At 46.9% G+C, this 25,064-nt stretch overlaps 1 protein-coding gene across 6 annotated transcripts in view; it reads right to left on the reverse strand.

The window, feature by feature from the left end:
• The window catches only part of LOC148019980 (ENHANCED DISEASE RESISTANCE protein (DUF1336)), a 218,773-nt gene that overhangs the window by 16,558 nt on the left and 177,151 nt on the right, over positions 1-25,064 (reverse strand). For all 6 annotated transcript variants that reach the window (XM_087700219.1, XM_087700215.1, XM_087700217.1 and 3 more), the window contains one exon: positions 3,712-3,807. In XM_087700219.1, coding sequence (XP_087556345.1) covers positions 3,712-3,807 — 96 coding nt within the window. The remainder of the gene's footprint in view (positions 1-3,711; positions 3,808-25,064) is intronic.

A 25,064-nucleotide genomic window follows, 5' to 3' on the forward strand; every position in this document is an offset into this window, starting at 1 on the left:
CATCTAGACGAAAAATCTTCAATTTTCTGGTAAAATTTGGGGTTTTTTGCCATTCGAGCTCAATTTAATTTCTTTTAATAATTGGGGCTTTTTTGAAATTCATTAAATTTCATTAAAAACGAGGCTCAATTCAACTTGAGATATAGCATTCAACACCAATTGGATAATAACTTGATCCAATCTCTTCAATTTCTCTTCAAATTTCCAATAAAATTTGGGGCTTTTGCGTCAAATCACTTTCATTGGCCTCGATGAGCTTTAAAAATCATATTATTTGGCTGTTGGTCCTGTTTTTTTCCCAACATTGAAGACAAATTCTATTATTTAGGTGCATTTACTGGGCGAATCTACTCTAATTCTGCTACTACGCACATTATCGAAGCATTTCAGCCATTAGTCTCTGATTTCAGCATATTGCTCATTGCCCCCTTGTTCGCATAATAATTTATTTTTGAAAATTATTGTTTTCAGCATATTTTTCACTCTACTTAGCGAGAAAACAGCAAGAGAAATACATTTTTGTTCATTTTATTCATTGAAGCGGCCAGCATCTCTCCTACTAGTGATTCATCATTCCTTGGGAACTTGTTTTCTCTCTCTTCACTTGGAAATCATTATTTTGCTATGACAGCACCAATTATCCTATGTGGGTATATATGATGCGACATATTCTTATCACAAAGAATCTATGGCATATTGTAATTGGCACTAAGCGAAGGCTAGCTTCTCCAACACCAGCACCACCTGGAGCCTACACATGGAGAGGTGGCTCTCATGATATTGAATCATCTTCCTCTTCCATATTGCCTCCCATTCAAGGGTAGATTCAATGGGATGGCTATGATAGCGAAGAGCATACCTTAATCGCTTTATTTGTGAAGAAAGCCATCATTCCACACATTTCATCGTGCAAGAGAGCTATCATTCCACACATTTGATCATGCAAGATAACCAAGGATGCATGGGATCAAGTTGAATCATTGTATCAAGTGTGCAAGGAAGCATGTGTTGCTTACCTATGTTAGCAATTGGAAGATGTCTCCCTGAAAGGAGATAATATGCATGCCTATCTCACTAGCATCAAAGATCTTCACGAACAATTATTGAACATTGGTAAAGTAGTGCCAAAAAATCTGCTTGTTTCTTTCACTTTGACTAGTCTACCTAAATCTAACCAAGGTTTTGCTATTACGCTATGGTTGGCAATTATGGGGAGCCAAGTTACCTATACCTTTGACCAACTTGTGTCTCTTTTGTCACATGAAGAACAAAGCCATCTTAACCACAATGCCACTTTGGCGACCAAATGGGTCCTTCCCACCCATCGCCATGGAAAAGCCAAACCTAAAGTAAAAAACAAGCGTACTGGTAAAAAATTAGCAAACACTCATGCTGGTCATCCTTCTACTTCCACTCCCTTTCCATTGAAGACATCTTTCCCAAAACATCTCCCTAGGATTCAACCCGTATAGGAGACATGACACAAGCCATATCCACAAATAAAAGGGATTGGATATCAAACTCACCTCCTAGTCATAGAGCCCAATGCACTCACCCCTGAGCTTGGGAACTAGTAGCACTCCAGGTCATGATCACATTCCAAGGGTTAGCGTCCCACACCACTAACCCACACCGTCCTAGTGTATGGACGCGTCAACCACCATTAAACCAATAGTCCAAGAGTGGTGATTGCACAATGAATATACACAATAGGGCCTTGAGTCCTATAAATATGACTTCGTTGTCCTAAACTCGAAGTGCCCTTAGTGCATTCGTACTAAGTCACATCACGACCAATGCTACTAGCACCATCCACATATCCAGAGACATAACACTTACCCCTTATGAATGATTGCTGTCCACAACAATATCCTCGGGGATGAAATGAGAAAAATGACTCTTTAATGAACATACCAACTTCCAAGTAGCCTCCACCTCCAAGTAGTTTTCCCACTTAACTAGATACTCAAGATAAACAATCAAGAACCAATTCGGATTTGAGTGGAACATATCGACCCGTATTCTCAAGCTACAAGACTTTCTCAATCAGAACAATTAATTCACCTTGTCCCAATCATTCTTTCAAATGATTAACATGGAACACAAGGTGATCTCCGATTTCTGAAAGTAAATCCAACTCATAGGATAAGCTACTTATCTTCTTGGTAATCTGGAAAGGACCACAATACCTTGAAGATAGTTTATAGCAGTTCCTCGTAGTTATTGAATTTGAGTTCTTTGGGACTTTAAAGTAAGCCCATATACCGTCCTGGAGCTCTCAAGGAGTACAATGTTGGTTAGCATAAAACATGGAACCACCCTACGCCATTTTAATGCTTTCCCCAACAATCGTTAACTCTAGGAACTCCTTTGGCATTGCATGAAGTTCTCTATATGCCTGATATCAAGAGAATCTTATTTCTATTTCAACCATTGCAACTTCAAGGTTTCGCGTCATTTTTTTGGCCCCTGATGTGCGGTATACGATGATCAAGTTTCTTCTTTCATTAACTTGATAGGCACTCTCACTAAAAGTCTCTTTCACCTTGATAGGCCTGATCAACAGCTTGCTGAAAATCCTATTGATCGTGCCTTATTAACAAAGGAATCCTTCCAAGATACACATTTATGGCATCAGAGGCTTGGTATTCATCATTAGTGCATTGTCCCTTATGCCCCACAACAAAGTAGAGTAGTGGAACAAAAGAATAGGTCCCTCATGGAGATAGCAAGATGCATGTTGAAGAGTAAGAATTTACCAAATTCTTTTTGGTTCGATCTTATTTTTTGTGTCACTCATCGTTTGAACAAGTGTCCCACAAGAGCTTTCTGCATGATCATTCCTTATGAGGTAGGACCCAGCTTCCCCTCTATGAAAGAATCCATTGCTCATGACTTCATCTACTGACCTAGATAGCCTAGGTTTACAATGTCAGCCAGCCTCCCTCTTTATTAGCTCCCTCTTCAACACCAATTTGCTAGCATTAGTTCAATGCAGGGTTGATGCGCATTTTCACCCTGCATTTTGCAGATCAGCCCACCTTGCATTGGCATACACTCCCTCAATTGCCATCCTGCTCTTCAGCACATTTGGATGGTACATTGCTGCATTCATCCAGATTCAGCCTCTAGAATTTCACATCCTAGGCCACAACAGTAGGCAATACACAGATTTAGAGAAGGTTTCCATGAGTGTAGGAGAGGATTTACCAAACCCTTATGGCGAACCAAGGATCCTGTCCCCTGATTTAGAAAGTAAATTCAACCTAGCCACTTGCTAATCTCCCACTACTACCTCCTCAAGCTTCTTAATGTTTGGTTGCCATAGTTAAGAGAACTATGGAAATGAGAACCAGAATGCAAACATTTAGAAAGGGTGAAAAAGAAACAGGAACATAATGCCATCAATAGGAGATGATGATGTATGAGTTAAGAAGAATCTAAATATTCCACTTTAATGCTCTACTTTGTAAACATGCAAGAACTTTCAATGTTACACCTTAGAAGATACATATCCAAAACAACTTTATGAGTTTATGGAGTCGAGGATTAACTCATGAAAAATTAGAAGCCTGAAGATAAAGTCCAGAAAAAGTACAACACTTACAATGAAACTAACAAAAAAGAAAGCAGAGAGCAAATACCAATACATCGACTGTGGGACCTAGACTGCATTAACGGATTGATAGAAATGAAAACCTACTGAATTACCTCTAAGAAGTTATCTTGACGAAGGTAATTGCATGCTACAGCTTTTCCAAGCAGGCAGGCTTTAGTTCCAACAGCACGCTTGACAAACCAATAGCCCTGCAACACATCATTAAAAAACATAAAGCTGATCTGTGCAGATATTGTCAAACATTTAAATGCATTTGCTGTATCCGAACACTTACAACATGTTGAAGTTTTCTCTACTCAGCACAAAGGCTTACACAAAATTCAAAGATTTTAAACTGTAATACCCTTACAGATGCTATGTGTATATGTACTGAAGCTATTCAGATTCTAGTCATAGCCCTATTTTAGCATGACTCCGATGTTGCTGTTTGACTTGATTTCAGATTTTTGTTAATCTCTTTGTGCAACCTTTGTTTTTTTGCAATCATGATGTGGTAATTACTACCTAGAAGAAAATACAACAGCTCAACAGTCTAGCTGAACCTGAATGCCAACAAGGTCAAATATATACAAGGCCACTCAAGGCGGTTTGGGGGAATGGGAGAAAGAAGCCATGGTAGAGTGTACACCGAAACCAGCCTTCCTTCTTGGCAAGGCTGGTATAAACCTCTCTCCTATAGCAACTTTCCCCCTCAGGTAGCACCGCGACGTGATTGGTAGTTTCCTCAGAAGGGTCGCGCAATGGAAACCTCTGGTCAGACGCCGGCGCACTCAGCGAGTGCCCCCTAGTCAAACATCTTGTGTGTCATCCTCTCTAAGGAGCAACTCTTAGCCGTCGAAGCTATGGAGCTGGAGCTAAAGGAAACAACGATTTACGGTTAGGTAGTAGGACATTCCCTAGCCAGGGCCTAGCTTTGAGAGTGGCTTCACTCCACGCTGCGCATCGGCATATCGCAGATCGTGGAGGCGGTCCTAATGGGCCAAGGGATCTTCATGGTCAGGCTCAGTTCGGCAGACGCAGCTCGCGAGTTACTTGCCAATTCACCATATGCATCCACGAAGGGGGTCATATACATGGTACCTTGGTACAATGGCTTTACTGTGGAGGCATTTGCACTCCACAATAGGTTTCTTCGGCACCCGGTCACCCTTCTTTTCCCTAGCCTAGCGATAGAGTATCACCAATTGGTGGAAGACTTTGGACGGCTCTTCGGCAGTGTCCTTCCTATGTCTTTCGCGGATGCAGTGATAGCAGTAGGAGTCCCAAAGGTACGGGTGGCAGTGAAAGAGGTTAAGAATATCCCACAGTTCCTAGAGATTGAGGCGGACGGGCATGCCTTTGGGCAACAGGTCATTGTGACGGGGCAGCTAGGGCCGTGGCTGTGCTGCCACGACTTTGGGCATTAGGTAGTAGTGTGTACGCGCTTCGGAGCCAACGCGGCTCCGCAGACAGGCCTGCAGGTGGACGTTGAAAACTTCACACTGGTCTAGAGATGACAGAGAGGGAGACGGAAGGGGGGGGGGTGCAGCCAGCTCCTCCGACCCAGTCTTGACAGCACGGAGCAGGTAGGCGAGCGCCGCCCCATCGTTAGAGCACTCCACAGCCCCCCACGTCTACCACCCGCGCCACAAACTACCTCACCTGAGATCCCATAGCCCTCACACCGCCCCCCCACATCCCCCCCCCCCCCCCCCAGCCGACAGCCCCCCCTCTCTAGGGCCACCATCCCCCCGCCCCCCCCACACCTGCCATGCACCTCTATCCACCCCACCATCCCTCGATCCTACTCCCCCCCACAACCCCCCTACCGAGCACCCCCATTGATCCGCACCTGGTTTAGGTGGTTCCCCCCAAACCCACGCCCCCTCCTTTCATAGGAGGTGATGAGCCACACATGCCTACATCCTCCTCGCACCAGCAACCTTCCCCCTCCCATACAGCCACCAGCTCATCCACCCTTGCCGCCCGTCATACTTTCCCGAGACAAGCACAGCTGCAGCCACAGGATTTCTTCCGCAATGGCCCATGGTCCTACCTGAGAGTTGCAGAGAGCACAGAGTCCCCACTACCTCTAGAGGTGGGGATCTTCCTCGTCTGTAAGTCAAGGAGGGGCAAGGTCCATCTATAGCACCACCGGATGGACCAAACTACGCATTTTTTCTGCACTCTTCTCACTCGGGGGAGTGGACAGCTACACGGGTAGAGGAAGAGTTGAAGAATCAGGTAGTGGACCACATCTCCCAATGGATAGGAGAAGAAGAACTAGCACTGTTTGCACAGCAGTGGCCTGGTTGCATGATGGACATTAACTAGTGGGTTGGTTGCATGATGGACATTAACTGGTGGGCTGGTGCCGAGGTCCCACACTTGAGCATTATCTTTCGAGCTCCTCCACAATGGAGAGCTTCGAGGAATGTGATCGAGTGGCCCCTGGCACACGTGGCCAATTTCTACCAATGTACAGAGTCACGACTCTCAGCATGGCTGATAGATGCATTGATAGTACCACTTGGAGTATCTATCACCCCTATGGTCTGGCCGAGGGCCACCATTGGGGATTGGAGCTCGCCATTCAGACCGGCCGCAAAGCGTACTTGCATGCCTCATAGCTTCTCCTCCTCATCAGCAGCCTCCACACCGAACAGATGCCTGTTCGGTTAGTCACGTACTTTCGGGCAGCTGGCACGCCTATTGGGAGCACACCATAGGTGCCCACGGGAGGAGTGGAGGCGTATGCACCTCTATTGGCCCAAGTCTCATTGCTTGTGTACGAGACCACAAGACAATAGTGGCAGGGAGGGTTCTATGAATCAGATTGGATATTGGGGACTGGTGCCTAGGAGTCCTCAATGTCTCTGCCCCTACGGAGGTTAGGGCACGCAGTAGGTTCTGGGTGGAGATCGTGGATGGACTCCCAGAGGTGGACTCCTGCATTGTTGGAGGAGACTTCAACAACTTGGAGGCCTTGGAGGACCAGCAGAGCAGAGGCAAAAACTACCAGGGCATGGCTGGGGAGGAGCAGGAGGCATGGGAGGTCTTTCTGCTTGCAGTAGGAGCACGCAATGCCTGGGAAGACCCTGCCTTCCACAAGAGGGAGAGTTCGTTGGACTTCTTGTGGCGATACAGGCGGCTGGATGAAGCTCTACTGGAGCGGTTGGACAGGTTTTATGCGGGAGAGTGGGGAGGCTCTCGTGGTGGCCAGATTGAGCAATTGGCAGACACCACATTGTCCGATCATTGACCGCTTCTCCTGACACTTGATCCCCCAGCATCAGCCCTAGACAAACGATCCTGTCAGATCCTTGGCTCGATCTATAGGAGGGAGGAGGTGACGAGACAAATAGAGCAGATTTGGACTAGAGAGTGGGATAGGAGGGACCAGATAGCACTCCGGTGGGACCTTGCAGCCACGCAGATATTATTACAAAAGGCACCAGGGGACCCCACCCTCCACGCATAGGAGGTGCGGACGCGAGCAGCCATTGTTGGCCTAGAGGATAGGCGCTCAAAGATCTCTTTCCGAACGTCGGAGGCCTTCTTGGCGCAGAAGGGAGACACGATGTGCAAAAAGTTCTTCCAAGTGCACCAGCCCTGCACTGCAGGAGAGCAGATACGCAGCCTTAGGGATCAGTATGGGAGGACTCGTTCTATCCCAGATGAGGTGATGGAGATTGCCACTGACTATTACACGTGTCTCTTCTAGCAAGAGACAGCTTCAGCTAGAGGACAGAGATGTAGACAGCAGGTCTAGGATTACATCTCTTCTCTCGTCATAGAGGAGATGGGACACGCCCTCCTAGCCTCCTTCACAGAGAAGGAACTAGAGGAGGCCTTCCATACACAGGATGGGCAGAAATGCCCGGGGGAGAATGGCCTATCTAAGGCCTTCTTCACCACCTACTGGGAAGTAGTGAAGGACTCCCTATTGATGGCCTTCCAAGAGATTTTCACTTCAGGACAGATGCCAGGGAGTCTTTCAACAGGCCTTATCAATCTTCTCCCTAAAGGGGGAGACCAATTGGAGCTTTCCCAGTGAAGACTGATCACCTTATTGTCAGTGGCCTATAAGGCACTGGCAAAGATGATCGGTAGGCGACTACGCCCCGTGCTTCCAAGCATCATCCATGACACACAGACATGTTTTGTCCAGGATAGGAGCATCTTAGACAATGTATTTACCTTCTTTGAGGCGACAGAGTGGGCCAAGCATAGTGGGCAGAGACTGGCCGTACTACTCTTGGACTTTGAGAAAGCTTATGACAGGGTGGACTAGGATTTCCTAGAGGGCACGATGGTGAGGTTGCGATTCCCCTAGCTTTGGATTCGCGGAGTCTCTGCCATTTACAAATCGGCCACCAGCAAGGTTCTCATAGGAAGAAGGCGAGGGGAGGAGCTTCGGCTGGAGAGATCTCATACTAGTTTCTACTCTGGCCCCATACCAGTTTCTACTCTTTGCAGAGGCGATGTCTCACTTCCTCACGTCACGTGTGAGCGGATTACACGGCCTCCGACTTCTGGGATTTAGATGGGGGAGCAGAGGGTAGACCGTCTGGTACCTAGGGTTCCAGGTGGGACTCAACATTACCCCTGCCCAGCAGTTTCTTCTTGTCTTGGATTCAATCCGGAGGAAACTGACCTGCTGGAGCACGACTCGCCTCTCACTAGCCAACCGAGCCCTGGTGGTCAACCAGGTACTCCTAGCGACGGCCTGGTATATCCCCTCATGTTGGTGCTTCTCCTCATCATGCGTAGTACAACTCCGCTGCCTACTGCGAAACTTCCTTTGGTCAAGGTCAGATGGTTCCAGGGACTCCACGGCCAAGGTGGCGTGGGCAACCATCATTCGGCATCGATCAGAGGGAGGGCTTGGGTCATAGACCCAGAGTATCAGAGCAAGGACCTTTTGGGCAAGCTAGTAGTCCGAGGCCTCACACCAGGAGGGCAAACTTGGAAGGTCCTATTGCAGGAGGGTCTATAGGATTGTAGACCAAGGCTTGGTGGTGAGTGGAGGCCATCCCTGAGATGGATCTTCACGTCAGCCCAAATCAAGCCCCCCCCCCCAAGATCACCTTTCCTCCGCACCTTACTCTACGTGTGGCAGGGCCGTTGTAAGGCCTTAATCTGGAGCCCCCCAGGCTGCTAGGAGGAGATAGACCGTCAACCAGTGATCTGGAACCTCTAGGTCAAAGATCGGGAAGGGGCACAGATCAGCGAGTGCCCCCACATGCAGTGGGCTGGTTGAGAGGCCGGCCCGGCTCGCTCCATCACGACATGGTGGGAGGTGTACAAGATGGCGGACGAGAAGGTGCTGCAGCGTGTATCAGGGTGCCAGAGAGGAGTGGAGTTGAGGAGAAGGTGCTGCAGCGTGTATCAGGGTGCCAGAGAGGAGTGGAGTTGAGAGGCCGGTCCGGCTCGCTCCATCACGACATGGTGGGAGGTGTACAAGATGGCGGACGAGAAGGTGCTGCAACGTGTATCAGGGTGCCAGAGAGGAGTGGAGTTGAGGAGAAGGGAGATAGACACAGCAATATCTCTGGAGTGGCTTGCTCCCCCGATACGAGAGCCGATTGAGCTCGGGGAGGTATGGGCAGCTAGGTTTTCAGCAGCAGGCATCCCCCTATAGGTGGCAAGTAGAGTGGGCGGCGCCCCACAGAGGAAGTTCTTCCCCGTGCCGGAGGGGGGATGTTTGGCCCTTGACAGAGGGCAGCAGGATGAGGGGATGGCCGCCCTTTCGTGGAGGAGGATTCGAGTGGTGGACCTTCAGGGGAAGACATGGCGACTGGACCCCTGTCTTCTATTAGGAGCTCACGGAGTGGCGCCTTTGGATCTGGGAGGAAAGACCACTTGATGAGCTAGAGTGGGATCTAGGAGAGTGGCTATGGTTGGCCACTGCGGTCCCCAAGAGGCCATCTAGGTTCCTAGAGTACATTGCCAGGATTGGTAGACATGTACTAATGCAGGAGGATATGGATTGGGCGCTCTCACACAGCAGCCACTGGGCGGAGCACAGCATCACAAAGCCTTTCCGAGGGACCTTTTGGCACCGCCTATGAGATAGATGGAGGCTGAGGAGGATGTCGTATTTCTTATGACTGGTGGCACATGGAGGCTTGGCAGTGGGAAGTTGGCTTGCCCAGATGTAGAAGGAGGGAGGTTGTAAGCGCTGCACGAAGCAGTCTTTGGAAACCCCGAAGCACTGCCTTTGGTCTTGTGAGGAGGCGCAGCTCGTGTGGAGCGGAGCATCCCGCATCCTTTGTCATATAGCACCCAACCTTGGATGTATCTCATGGGGAGCTTTCTGTTGGCAGGCAGTCAGCCAAGGCCATCACCTTCTGTATGAGGCCGGGATGCAGGACAATATTCATTATCGAGGCAAGGTCGTGCATAGTGGTGGGGCTGGAGGCTCTACCCATACGCTAAGTATTGGAGCCCATAGTAGACCGCTCGGAGGTATGGGAGATCATAGGGAGTCTTACTGGGTGGCATATCTGGAAGGCGCAATGTCAGGCGGCTTTCGGCGGAGAGAGACTTTCAGCACATGCAACATTAGTAGAGAGCTCTGGACCTCCATCATCCACTCCCTCCCGGGCCGATGGAATCAAGTGCAGGGCAAGTCCAGGGCTCGTTAGGAGCTCTCCTGTCATTTCATGCGCACTTGGGGCAGCCAGGACCTATTTTTTGTGATGCAGGTAGGCAGCCCCAGTTGGCGACCCCCGGAAAAAAAAATAGCTTCTTGCCCCAATCCCCCTCAGACCGCCTTGAGAGGCTTGTACACATGATGTAATTATGATTTCGCATCAGCTCCAGCTAGTCTGTGGAGCATGAGCACTCCGTTGTAATCAGTTTTTTGAGTAATATAATCAGCCACATTTTATTTGGAAAAAAAAAAGGGCTGGTATAAACCTGATTTAACTCAAATTACATCAAGCATTAAATACAAAAATATGGAAATATACACTTTACCACTGAATCTTGGACAACCGCCAACCGATTGGCCCCAACAATTGGCACCTCTGGCAATATTTCTTTAACTATGCTGCTCTAATTTGAAGTACAAAGAGATATAAGCTGATCCCTCTTCAAGTTCAATCCAATGGGCTGGCATAAATGACCAGCACTGCTTAGGCACAATTTGCCCCTTGATGGTACAACAATCCGAGCACAAATTGGGTCACAATCTCTTGCATGCAAGCCACGATAACTTGAGAATGGGCTATCCCTTGGTTCAGCTGCAAATATCTTGCCTTGAGCTGTTACTCTTAGTTTTGGGTCTTCAATAATTGGGCATCGGAGGTGGCTGTGGAAACCTTGACTTCTGCTGCGAATTAGAGTTTCAGCAGCAATTTCTGCAATTGCTCCTCATCCCAAGCTGTAGTTGGCTGAGAACTGTCAAGGGCTGATTGGTAGATAAGAAAGAGAATCAACTAAATAAAGCATGTCTTGATTGCTGGTGAAACTAACAAGCCGTCCTCCTCTACCACCAACTCTCCTTGAGGTGGAGAAGGAAACCCATTGCCCACATCCTACACATTGTGCAATGAGCTATCACCTCTGTCAGAGCTCATACAATTCCTCCTCCCTCCCTCCCTCAACCTCTGAATTGTGGCGCAGCTTTCCAAAAGTAAATTTCAAAATTCAATTTCCAAACATTAATTGATTAACCATTTGATCCTACCCAAGGGTTGGCTAGTGCCCATTTACATTAATTGTACTAACCCCCACTGGACATTCAATTGTCCCACACATTAATTGGCCTAGGGCTAGCATTAATTAAATAAGTAATACCTAGTCCCAATATCACCACTAGACATTTAAAGGTCCAATTAATGGCCTAGACCCAAACTAACACCACACACCCAAAAGTAACTTAATACAACTTCTGGCAATGATAAGGAGCCACTGGCCAAACAATTAGGATCGGGCGCCATGGTAATCTATTGGTTGCAAGTTGCCCAAACATCAAACAAACAAGGCATACGGTTGAAATAGTGCACATATGGGTGGCAAGACTAAAGATTTCATATAACTTGGCTGAAAATTGCAGAAATTCAGGTGGCATCTGCAGGAAAACATGTTGAACATCCACAACTAATGTGGAGCAGGCAACACAGTCGCAAAACATGTAGGGAATAGGTAAAATGACACAAAAATGCAGCCAGAAAGAAGGTTTTCCTTGCCCATGACTTGCCACCGAAACACCATTTTTGGAAAACAGATATGGCCCAAAATGGTCATTCTGTTTCAGCAGGTGGAAACGGTGTTTCTAGAAACTATGGTCATAATTGACCAAAAAGAAACTCTAATTGTTGTCAAAAACAATTGGAATGCATCCATAAACTGTAACCAAAAGTGTTCTGACCTAATGACCATATAGGGCGTAAACTGAAAATAAATCATGGCTAAACTATCAGTGGCGTCCACAAAACACACTACTATCCATAAAAAACCAGCCGAATACCATTGAAAACTAATGATCATACATTATCATCTGACAAGAGCTCCTACCAACGCGCCGCTGCCCTCGCTCCCGTAACCCCGTCAAACTGCACCCCTGCTGACTGGCCATCATGCCTCCCCCGTCCCTCTCGCCTACCTCCTCGCCATTGCGCTGCCCGCCCCTTCTCATCAAGCTGCCCCCCCCCCCCCCCCCTTGCCGTCACACTGCGCCCCTCCCTCCTCGCCATCACGCTGCCCCCCCTCTGTGCGCCCCCCGCGCTGTGGCTCCCACCATCACGCTGCACTGGCCCATGGTCCTACCTCAGAGTTGCGGAGCGCAGAGAATTCCCACTACCTCTAGAGGTGGGGATCTTCGTGGTTTGTAAGTCAATGAGGGGGAAGATCCATCTACTAGCACTATCGAATGGACCAAACTACACTTTTTCCTTTCAATCCTCCCACTCAGGGGATTGGACGACGACACAGATAGAGAAGGAGTTGAAGAGTCAGGTGGAGGACCACATCTCCCAGTGGATGGGAGATGAAGGACTAGCATTGTTTGCACAGCAGTGGCCTAGTCGCATGATGGACATTAACTGGTGGGCTGGTGCCGAGGTCCCACACTTAAGCATCATCTTTCGAGCCCCTTCATAGTGGAGAACTCCGCGGAATGTGATCGAGTGGCCCCTAGCACAGGTGGCCCGTTTCTACTAGTGTGGCTAATAGATGCATTGATAGTACCACCTCGAGCATCTATCACCCCTATGGTCCGCGGCCGAGGGCCACCATAGGGGATTGGAGTTCACCATCCAGACCTGCGGCAAAGCGCATTTGCATGCCCCATAGTTTCTCCTCCTCTTCACCAGCTTCCACACCGAAGAGATGCCTGTTCGAGCAATCACAGGTTTCCCCACGAGCTTACATCTTGCATCGTGGAATGTGAACAGTCTCCACTACAATGGGGCACATGGTTCTAGAAAGTTGATTGTTCGGCAGGAGCTACATCCTGCCCTTGCCGGACGGATCGAGATCCTACTTCTTTAAGAGCACAAGCTCACGCCCACCCAGGCCCAACGGGTTGGAAAGGTACTCCCGGGCAGCTCGCGCACTTACTGGGAGCACGCCATAGGTGCCCACGGTAGGAGTGGAGACGTATGCACCTCTATCGGCCCGAGTCTCACCGCTTGTGTACGAGACCATGGGACGATAGTGGCAGGGAGGGTTCTATGGATCAGACTGGATATTGGGGACTCGTGCCTTGGAGTCCTCAATGTCTATGCCCCTATGAAGGTTAGGACATGCAACAGGTTCTGGGTGGAGATTGCGGATGGACTCCCAGAGGTGGACTCCTGGATCGTTGGAGGAAACTTCAACAACCTGGAGACTTTGGAGGACCAGAAGGGCAGAGGCAGAAACTACCAGGGCATGGCTAGGGAGGAGAAGGAGGCATGGGAGGTCTTTCTACTGGCAGTAGGAGCACGGGATGCTTGGAGAGACCCTGCCTTCCACAAGAGGGAGAGGTCGCTCGACTTCTCTTGGGGATACAGGCGGCTAGGTGGAGTTCTGCTGGAGCGGTTGGACAAGTTTTATGTGGGAGAGTGGGGTGGCTCTCGTGGAGGCCAGATTGGTGGGTACCACGTTATCCGACCATTGCCCGGTTCTCCTGACACTTGATCCCCCACTATTTGCCCTAGATACACGATCCTATCGGATTCCTGACTCAATCTATAGGAGGGAGGAGGTGACGAGACAAATAGAACAGATTTGGAACAAGGAGTGCAGCACGAGGGATTGGATTGCAGGCCGACTCGAGTAGTATCTCCCAAGAGGCAGCCATACAGGCCACGTAGCAGAGCTGTAAGGAGGAGAGAGCACTACGTGGGACCTCGCAGCCACGCAGATACTATTACAGGAGGCACCAGGGGACCCCACCCTCCACACATAGGAGGCGCGCACGAGCAGCCATTGCTGGCTTAGAGGACAGGCGCTCAAAGTTCTCTTTTCACACCTTCGTAGCTTTTTGGGCGCGGAAGGGGGATACGATGTGCAGGGAGTTTTTCCAGGTGCACCAACCTCGCACATTAGGAGAGTAGATACGTAGCCTTCGAGATCAGTATGGGAGGATTCGTTCTAGCCCAGACGAGGTGACACAGATTGCCACCAACTACTACAGGTGCCTTTTACAGCAGGAGACAGCTTCAGCTAGAGGACAACGATGTAGGCAAGAGGTTTGGACTCTAGGATCACATTCCATCCCTCGTCACAGAGGAGATGGGACGCTCCCTTCTAGTCCCCCTTCACAGAAAAGGAACTAGAGGAGGTTTCCATACATAGGATGGGCAGAAATGTTCGGGAGAGGATGGCCTCTCCAAGGCATTCTTCACCACCTACTGGGAGGTGGTGAAGCACCCCCTACTGATGGCCTTCCAGGACATTTTCACTTCAAGAAAGATGCCAGGGAGCCTTTCGGCAGGACTTATCAGTCTTCTCCCCAAAGGGGGAGACCGGTTGGAGCTTTCCCAGTGGAGACCAATCACCTTATTATCGGTGGCCTATAAGGCACTGGCAAAGATGATTGGTAGGTGACTACCCCCCTGTGGTTCCAAATATCATCCATGACACATAGACAGGCTTTGTCCAAGATAGGAGCATCCTAGACGTTGTATTTACCTTCTTTGAGGGGACAAAGTGGGCGTAGCACAATGGGCAGAGACTCGCCGTACTACTCTTGGATTTCGAGAAAGCTTATGACAAGGTGGGCGGGGATTTCCTCGAGGGCACCATGGTGAGGTTGGGTTTCCCCTAGACTTGGATTCGCAGGGTCTCCGCCCCCTGGTCCCATACCTTTTTCTACTCTTTGCAGAGGCGATGTCTCATTTCCTCAGGTCACATGTGAGCGAATTACACAGCCTCCGACTTCTCGTTAGGAAGGAGATTGAGTTGTTAGACTCAGAGTATGCAGATGATACAACACTCTACATAGAGGACAATGAGTTGATGCTGGAGAGAGTGAGGCTGGCTCTTGAGGTGTTCTGTTCTGCAGCAGGAGCGAAAATCAAATGGCGAAAGTCGGTTGGTTTCCTCACAGACCCGGACTCTAGCACGGAGTGGGGCATCCACCTAGGATTTAGATGGGTGAGCAGAGGGTAGACCGTGCGTTACCTAGGGTTCCAGGTGGGACTCGACACCCCTCCCGCCCAGCAGTATCTCCCAGTCCTCGATTCTATTCGGAGGAAGTTGACCTACTAAAGTACGGCTCGTCTCTCACTAGCAAGCCGAGCCCTAGTAGTTAACCAGGTCCTCCTAGCGGCGACCTGGTACATCGCCTCATGTTGGTGCTTCTTCTCATCTTACGTAGTGCAACTTCGCCACCTAGTGCGGAATTTCCTTTGGTCCCGGTCAGACGGTTCCACGGATTCTAGGGCCAAGGTGGCGTGGGCGACCATCATACAACATCGGTCAGAGGGAGGCTTGGGGATCATAGATCCAGAGTATCAGAGTATGGCCATCTTGGGCAAGATAGTTGTCCGCGGCCTCACACTAGGAGGGCAGACATGGAAGGTCCTATTGCAAGAGGGTCTTCAGGATTATAGACCGAGGCTTGGCGGTGAGTGCATGCCGTCCCTGAGATGGATCTTCACGTCAACTGTGATCACCCTGCCCAGATCACCTTTCCTGTGCAACTTGATCCGCGTGTGGCAGGGCCTCCGCAAGGCCCTAATCCAGAGCCCCCCAGGTTGCTAGGAGGAGATAGATCGTCAGTTGGTCATTTGGAACCCCCAGGTCAAAGATCCAAAAGGAGTATAACTTGGTGAGCGCCTCCACATCTGGTGGGCTGGTTGGGAGGCCGGCTCGGCTCGTACCATCAGGACATGGCAGGAGATGTACAGGATGGTGGACGAGGTGTTGCAGCGAGTATCAGGCTGCAAGAGAGGAGTGGAGCTGAGGAGAAGGGAGATAGATGCAGCAATACCTCAGGAGTGGCTTGCTCCCCCGAGACGAGAGCCGATAGAGCCCGGGGAGGTAAGGGCCGCTAGGTTCTCACCAACAGGAATTGTTGCAGTCGTAATGGTGATTCAATGAAGAAAGGAGGTAATATGATGAGGAGAACGGAAGACCATACAGTCTGATTCTCAATAGGGGCACGAGATACGTTTTTTCCTCCCAGCCTTGCCTAGTTAATTGCTAGCAACTCCCCATCGTGATCCGATTGCCAGCCGTCACTTCTTGGTGAGTTCTACTATTCCTGGACTCTCTTTAATTCTAGGCTCCCCTAAACCCCTTTCGGGCGCCCAAGGCCCCCGGACGGTCATCCCTCGTGCCTGTTTCCCATAATTTACCTTATTAATATAACAGGAATTCCCCTACAGGTGGCAGGTAGAGTGGGCGGCGCTCCACCTAGGACCTTCTTCACCGTACAGGAGGGAGGGCGTCTGGCCCTTGACAAACGGCAGTAGGATGAGGGGTTAGCTGTCCTCTCATGGAAGAGAATCCGGGTGATTGCCCTTTAGGGGAAGACATGGCGGTTCGACCCTTTTGTCTTCTGGTAGGAGCTCAGGGAGAGTAAGCCGCTTGATGAGTTGGAGTGGGACCCGAGAGAGTGGCTATGGCCGGCCACAGCGGTCGCCAAGAAGCCATCGAGGTTCTGGAGTACACTGCCACGATTGGCAGACACGTACTAATGCAGGAAGATATGGATTAAGCTCCATCACGTAGCAGGCACGGGGCGGAGCACGGTATCACGGAGTCTTTCCAACGGACCTTCTGGCGCGGCCTATGGGATAGTTGGAGGTCGAGGAGGGTCTCATATTTCTTATGGTTGGTGGCACATGGAGGCTTGGCAGTGGAAAGTTGGCTTGTCCAGATGTAGGAGGAGGGAGGTTGTATGTGTTGCACACAGCAGCCTCTGGAAACACCAAAGCACTGCCTTTGGTTGTGTGAGGCGGCGTAGCTCGTGTGGAGAGGTGCATGCTGCATCTTTGCCGTAAAGCACCCAGCCTTGGATGTATCGCATGGGGAGCTTTCTACTCGCAGGCGGTTAGCCAAGGCCACCACCTTCTGTATGAGGCCGGGATGCAAGACATGATATTCATTATCGAGGTGGCAAGGTCGTGCGCTGTAGGTCGGTTTGGAGGCTCTACCCATCCGTCAAGTACTGGAGCCCACAGCAAACTGCTCTGAGGTATGGGAGATCATAGGGAGTCTTACAGGTTGGCATATCTGCAAGGCGCATTGTCAGGAGGCTTTCGGCGGAGAGAGACTTTCAGTACATGCGACTTTAGCAGAACTCTCAACCTCCATCATCCACTCCCTCCGTGGCCAATGGGATCAGGTGCAGCGCGAATCCTGGGCTCATCAGGAGCTCCAAGGTCATTTAATGTGCACTTGGGGCAGCTAGGACCGGTTTTTCGTGATGCAGACAGGCATCCCCAGATGGCGATACACCCCCCCTCCATGGCTTCTTGCCCCCATCCCTCCCAGACTGCCTTGAGAGGCTTGGATGGACTTGTGACTTTCATCAGCTCCAGCTAGTCTGTTGAGCATAAGCACTCCGTTGTAATCAGTTTTTATGAGTAATATAATCAGCCACATTTTATTTGCAAAAAGAAAAAGAGATCATACATTGAAAACCAACAACTAATAACCAATCTCTTATAGTCATGATCAGATACAAATGTACAATTTCAGTGCTACAATGAAAGCCATACCCATTTGCATACTACACTGAATAGTGAACTCCTGGCAAACATAATGTCAACAAATAGTATCCTAAATGCATACTAAATACATCCAAGTTCCACTATATACTATAGTTGTCCATCACTAGAGAAGTGGAAGTACTACCTTCCCCTTGAGCATCAGGTAATGCTCTCTTGAGCTTAAGTGAGCCGGATCTAAAGTCAACTTTAAGTGAAAGGTTTCCTGATAAAGTTGCAACAATTGAGAGTGTTTTACCAAGTCACCCTCTTCTATCCATTTGGCATCCATCGGTCAATAGATCTGAAATCTCATGCACCTCTTGAAAACTTGAATCTTCCTTATCTTCAACTTGCTACCAATTGGGACAATGCCTTGCCATGTGCCCCTCTTGCTCACATACAAATCATTTATTTGCAACCATTAACTCCTTGAGTTGTGCAAGTGATTTCCAAACGTTTCCTTGTTTTTGCCTGTTCTCAATCCTATTTTCAGATCTGCCCCTATTTTCAGCCTTTGAAAACTTCTTGGATGTCTCCCCATCATCTTGAAAGTTCAAATCCTTTCCATGCAGCAAAACACTGGATGTACTTTCCATCTCTAAGAGTTTCAAATCCTTCATTCCTTTGGGCAGCCCACAACTATATTTCTAGATTTTCTCATGAAGAGGGACAACATAAGAAGTAACAAGTAGCGATGCATCCTAAAACTTCTTATTATATTGCTCCAAAATTTTGCATTGTGATGCATCCAACTTATTCCAAGCAATCATAATATCTTCTTCAAATGTGCTCATCAACCAATCAGAAGCAAACATTTGCTTAAATTTTACCCACGTTGATGATGCGGAGACCTTGTAGTAGAAGTGCGGACCATCACTACAATGCATTTCCCTTCAAAAAAGTAGCTCCCTTTCAAATCTTAGAGAATTCAGTGAAATTATCTCCCCAGTAAGCCGCATCAATTTGTTGAATGACAACCAATGCTTTTAATCTATCTTTTATATCACTAAAGGCCTCAAGCTTCATCCTTTACCACCCTCATCATAGTCCTTTGTTGGCCCTTTTGGAGTCAAGGTATCATAAATTGGCAGCTAAAAAAAGGATGCATTGATTGTATTCGCATTATAAGCAACACCATATGAAGCATTTCTATGACCACCATTCATTCCTTGAGCCCCATGCATACCAAAGGGTGTAGATGTGTTACCATACATGCCACTTTGTGCCCCAAGTATCTGTAATATTTCCGCAACGAAATATTAACGACCCTAGACCCCGCGCAAAAGCAACCCAAAGTAATCTCCTGCAATAAAGATACACTGGCCTAAGTGCTCCATCATCGTGCATTTACAATACCATTTCCGTGTAGTACATATGAAACCGTAGCCCAATTTAAAAGGGAATGTCCAAAGCACCCTAAACACCGCTGCTCCTAGTGCCACAACATTGGGCTTATCCACGTCAATTGTCCCAACAAGACTCAAAGAGAACTTGAACTTACAAGAAATGAAGTTGTACAAGCTTCAGTGATCCAAAACCTACCAGGAAAAATTATCAGATACTTAGGAAAAAAATCTAGAAATCCATGAGATGTAACTACAATAAACTTTTCTCATGTAATCCAGACTCAGATATATCAAATACAATAAGTTGTTTTAAAAGATCACGTGCTTATGAGTGGTCTCAATCAAGGCTCCCCCACATTGTCTCCATTCATCCAGCACCTGTTTCTGACCTCCACCATGCAATCCACACCTCTATTGCTACGTTTGTTATTCGAACAACGCTCCCATCTGCCACCCAAGCTATCGCCACCTTCCACAATCTGTGTTTCTCTATGTTACCCTAGCCCTAGCTATGTTCTATTCAATTTTTGTTGTCATACGCTTGTATTTGTGTTTCTTTGTTAAAGTATTATTTTACAAGTGCCACCAGGCATATTTCCATGAGCCTCACACATAGAGATAGCTATTTGATACCCTAGTCATACCAACCATGATGTATGGTGTACCAACTTGGAGCCCTGGCTTGGCTACTTACTTATGGACATAGATTAAGAGACCATAGGTCATCATGCTCTCTTGGATGATTCGCAGTAAGTCATCAGTACCACATGAGATTATCAGAGAAGAGTTTGCTACACCCCCATGATGATAGAGGCTCTCTTACAAACCATCAGCTTTATCCACACAATACGGGCCATGCATCCACATCAACTACCTAGGAGAGCATTTGAGGCTTCTCCTACTACCTTTTGCTCATTGACAACTTTTGGCATTTTCTTCAGTGCATCTTGCTGTCCCAAAGCTCTAGAGGATGAGTTCCTTGTTGGAAGAATTCAAAAACAAAGGGTCCTTTGCCGATTTTGCAAACATAATAGCTACTATCCTCAATCGATCTTTGAATAGGTAATCAAATTCTTTACCCTCTTACTAGTCATCAACATTATTTAGCATGGAAGGCCTTGTATTTTGGTCTACACTAACATTTTCAGCTTGCTGTCCATACTACATGCCCCTTCCAAGGTGTGTGCCTTGTGATCATAGTTGCACTAGTACCACATACGAAAGGTTTCATACTATACCATACTTAAGGTACCGTACCTTACGTATGAATACCATAAGGTACCAACTTAATGGATATATCTTTCCCATTCGAACTGCACTTTGGGACGAGCTAAATGCTCCTTATATTAATATGATTTTCCCATGAGATTAGGTTATTTGATATTCAAACAATTTCTCTCAACCTTCTCTCTCTCACGCCCACACTTCTCTTATTTGTATGATCATGCATGTATGATGTATCGACTCCCATCTACGTGGTTATAAGTTGTAGATAGCAGTAGTGCATGTTGCGTATGCAACATTAGGTTTTGGCAAGTTACCCTCAAGTACTCATCTTATATACTCTAATAGCATTGCTATTTAGACTTGAAATATCTATTCTATTATCTTTAGTCCAAAATAATCAAGTTTTTTTTTTGGTACTAATATCATACCGTACCTTATAAAATCATAAAGAACCATTTAGTACCGTATTTTATCATACCTTTCGTACTTGGCAACTATGCTTGTGATAGTGAAACATCATCATGACCTAAACCCAAATCAATGTATGATGACATGCTTGCTGTAAATGCACTCAGCTTATCACAATTTCAGCAATATGCAACTTCATTGACTTGCATACAAGTGCCTCCGGCCCACCTACTTAGCAAGGGTGGTATAAACCTAATTTTACTCAAATTACACCAAGTACAAATCTGAAAATCTACACTTTACTGCTAAATCTTTGATAGAGGATGCTTGATTCACCCCAAGAATTAGCACCCCTTGTAGTATTTTTTTCACTGTATTGCTTTAATTTGAAGTACAAAGACATATAGGCTGATATCTCTTCAAATTCAATACAATGGGCTTTCATAAATGACCAACACTGCTTGAGCACAATTTGCCCCTTAATAGTACAACAATCTGAGCATAGATTGGGCCACAATCTCTTGCATCCAAACCATACTACTTTGAGAATGGGCTATCCCAACTACTACACCAAGTTCTAGGTCTTTTGTAATTGGGCACGGATCCTGACGTGGCTAGGGAAATCTTGATTTGTGCTGTAAATTAGGGTTTCAACAGCAATTTCTGCGATTGCTCTTCAACCCAAGCTGGAATGGGCTTAGAATTACTGAGGGCTGATTGGTAGACGAAAGAAAATCAGTTGAACGAAGTATCTTTTGATCGATAACTCTCATGGAAAATCTAATGGTGCCAACAACTTCAAAAGGGGGGGTAAAACCCTACTGCAACAACTCACAAGCCCTCCTCTTCTAACCACCTCTCACTAAGGTGGAGAAGGAAACCAGCTGCCCCTGTCCTATTGCGCAGTGTGATCTGTTGCCATCTCTCTCAAAGCTCATCTAACAGCTCCTCCTTCCCTTAGCCTCCGAATCCTAGAATGACGCTCAACCAGTCCTCCTCCAGTTTGCTTGGGAAATTTAGATAAGTGGCAACTTGCTTTGTCACTTGGTAGCTTTCCAAAAGTAATTTCCAGTTTTAATCAATTACTTTTCAGAATTTAATTTCTAACAATCAATTAATTAACCATTTGATCCTACCCAAGAATCAGCTAGTGCCAATTCACATTAATTGTACTAACCTCCTCTTGACATTTAATTGCTCCACACATTAATTGGCCTAGGACTATCATTAATTAAATAATTAATGCCTAGTCCCAATATCACTATTGGACATTTAATGGCCCAATTAATGGCCTAGACCCAAACTAACACCATGCATCCACAAGTACCTATCTGGCATAAGTTTGTACAACTTTTGCCAATGTCACCCACTGATCACTTCGATCAATTACTAAGGTATTCACTATCACTTAATTGACTTTGCATTTCACATTTGAACCTCACATGTATACAACTTAATAATTACAAAGCTAAGCATTAAAAATACACGTCCTCATGATAGTTTACCACCAAAGTTTGCAATTTGAGGCGAAAAACAAGCTATGGCAACCCAAGAATGAACTACTACTAGAGCTCACATCAATGCCGAGAATTCCCTTGAAGCTCCTCATAGGCTCCAGCGGTCTTGAGGAAGTTAATGATGCTCCATCAAGGTAGCATATATAGAAAGACTCTCTCTTCTTAATAGTAACTAGCAAAAGCGGCCCTCCAAATGTGTCATCCTATGAAGTTACCAATAATCTCCCATAGATTTGTTTGCTCTTAAGATAGTAGGCTCCAATACTTGTCCCTTGGACAAAGCCTCCAAGTCAACTCTGCACACAAACCACATGTTGAATGATGAAGATCGTGTCATGCACCTCCACACATATCGTAGGTGTCATTTGTAAATAACTAACAAAAAAACACCTTTGATCACACCCAAGGTTCCGACAAAGGATCCTATAAGCTCCTCTCTATACCAACTATGTGGCCTCACAAGACCATAAACAATGCGTTGGTGCTCTAGGTGTTGCTATGAGCAACATTGGCAAACTCGGTCTTCTTGCATTTGAGCCAAACAGTTGCCAATTGCTAGAACCCCATGGGCAACTAACCATAGGAAGTTTGGGACCCTCCTCAACCACTAGCTACTAGAGGTGCCTCCAAAGTGTCTAAAGGGGTCCGCAATGCTATGCTTAACCCAATGTTTGCTATATATGGGAGTGAAATCCAAATCACCCTGTATCAAAATGCGTCTATCAATCTATGTTGTGTAGGTGAAGAAACGCACTACCCTCTGTTAAATTGATGCGGTAGGCCACTCCACTCTTGTGGATCTTAGTCCAACTAATCCAAAGAGTGTACCTCCTAGATCCATACTTGCCATTTCTAGATATCTAACCACATGACACATGGGTCAAACTTCCACAACTTCCCTCGGAGTCTTATGACTCTCAAGGAATGCCCTCCCATATCCATAAATTCCACTCCTAGATATTTGACTAGGCAAGGTATGAGTCAAGCTTCCATGACTTCCCTTTGGATCCTATGGCCTAAATCCTTCTACACTCCTATAGATCAACAGCTATCTATGAAGACCCTACTCCCTTCTTCCTCCCCATTGCTTACTTAAGGATACTCAAGTTTGCATGCTTGTAGATACCACTCCTATAGGTTTAGTTATGCATATAGGCAATTGGAGACTCAATGATATATGCATATAGGCCCTAATGTTGATGAACAATTACAAGCCAAAAGTACTAATTGTTGCCACCAAGCTTAAAGAAGTGAAGATGAAATCGATAGTTCAATTCCTACATAATATGCAAGAAATGTTAATGATTACAAAAGAAAGCATCATCAAAACAACCTAGGATCATGCTATGTTTTATGCTAACCAAAACAATAGTCCTCAAGATCTTCAAGATAGTGTTGAGGTAAGAAATGCATTCCATGCTGATTTGCCTCTTAAACAGCCCCAAAACATGCTAATTTAATGAAAATGAACAACAGTGTGCAGTTCGAGAGTTTTTGTGAAACCCTAATTTGGGTGGGTCCATCCACATCTGTAAATAGACACGCTACCCCCCCTTCAATCTTCATCCTTTTGTGCAGGCTTCTCACTCCACCATAAAAAGTTGAACCATCAACCACCTATCACCTGTTGTCCAGCCATCACTGACTACAACCCATCACTATCTAGCCTTAGGCAACTTGTTTCCAACCATTGCCCTATTGTTTCTAGGTCTCCATCTACTACGTCATCATAGCACGTGATCAACCTATGTTTTCACCATTTGGTGTCAGGTGATAGGCTACTTCCATCTCTCCTAACAAGGGACTGCTGCAATACATGCGTTTTCACTCTCCAACAGGCGGTCTACATCAACAAATACCTCTCCTCTTGTCGCCTAACAATTCTCTACCTCAGGTGACCAATTTTCAGCCTTCTTTGGTGGTACACTACTATGTTTACCAAATTTCCGCCTTCGACTGCTATGTTTTCATGACCAATCTACTACCCTTCATGATTCAACACTCTCCCATCTCTGATTGGTGGTTACAATACTTGGAATCCATCTCCAGCGGATGTCACTCCTCGATACTACTACTTTGCCCTTGGTCACTCTGTACACTCATTCATTTGCAGTTTTCTTTCACTTCAAAGTTGTGTTCTTTCTCTCTCCTTTTGCTTGTGTTTGTTTTTGTATTTAAGCTTTGAGTTTTGTGTTTAGGGTTTGAGTTTTGCACATTTGTGTCTGTATCGTTGTGTATCTCTTGTAGTCGTGCATTGTGTTTCCTCTGTGCAAACCCTAGTAGCTACTCCATAGTTTTCTTCACATGGTATCGGACCCAATGCTCTTGTAAAGAGTATCCTACAGATATTGTGGAGTGCTAGGTTTTGTGCGAGGCACACGAACGACTCATAATTGAATCACAATGTCTCAGTGACCTTCTTCTTAGGACCCCATGATGTCTTATCAGGCTTCTCCATCATTGGAGGCCCTAACAAGGCATTATGAACTCTGCAAGAAAGACGACATCCCACCTTTACCTTCACCTTCTTTGTTTTCTCCTGTTCCAAATTTCACTCTCATGTTAGAGGAGTTTCAATGCCCACCTTCGGATCCATTGTGCACACTTCTCGCATGCATGCTGCACACTCTACTAGTCTCAAGCATACTCCCCTCCTCCACCCTATCCACCCTAGCACTACCACTCCAACTGCAATGGCCAAGAATGCCTTCACGAATAAGATTCATTTTAATGGGTCAAATTTTACAACTTGGTCAAACTTCATGCAACAAGTGCTTGAATATCGAGGACTTTGGGACCTTGTTGTTGGTCT

This window comes from Lygodium microphyllum, chromosome 19 (genome assembly GCF_053477565.2).
Source record: "Lygodium microphyllum isolate KBCC chromosome 19, Lygodium_microphyllum_v1.1.10, whole genome shotgun sequence".
Classification (NCBI taxonomy): domain Eukaryota; kingdom Viridiplantae; phylum Streptophyta; class Polypodiopsida; order Schizaeales; family Lygodiaceae; genus Lygodium; species Lygodium microphyllum.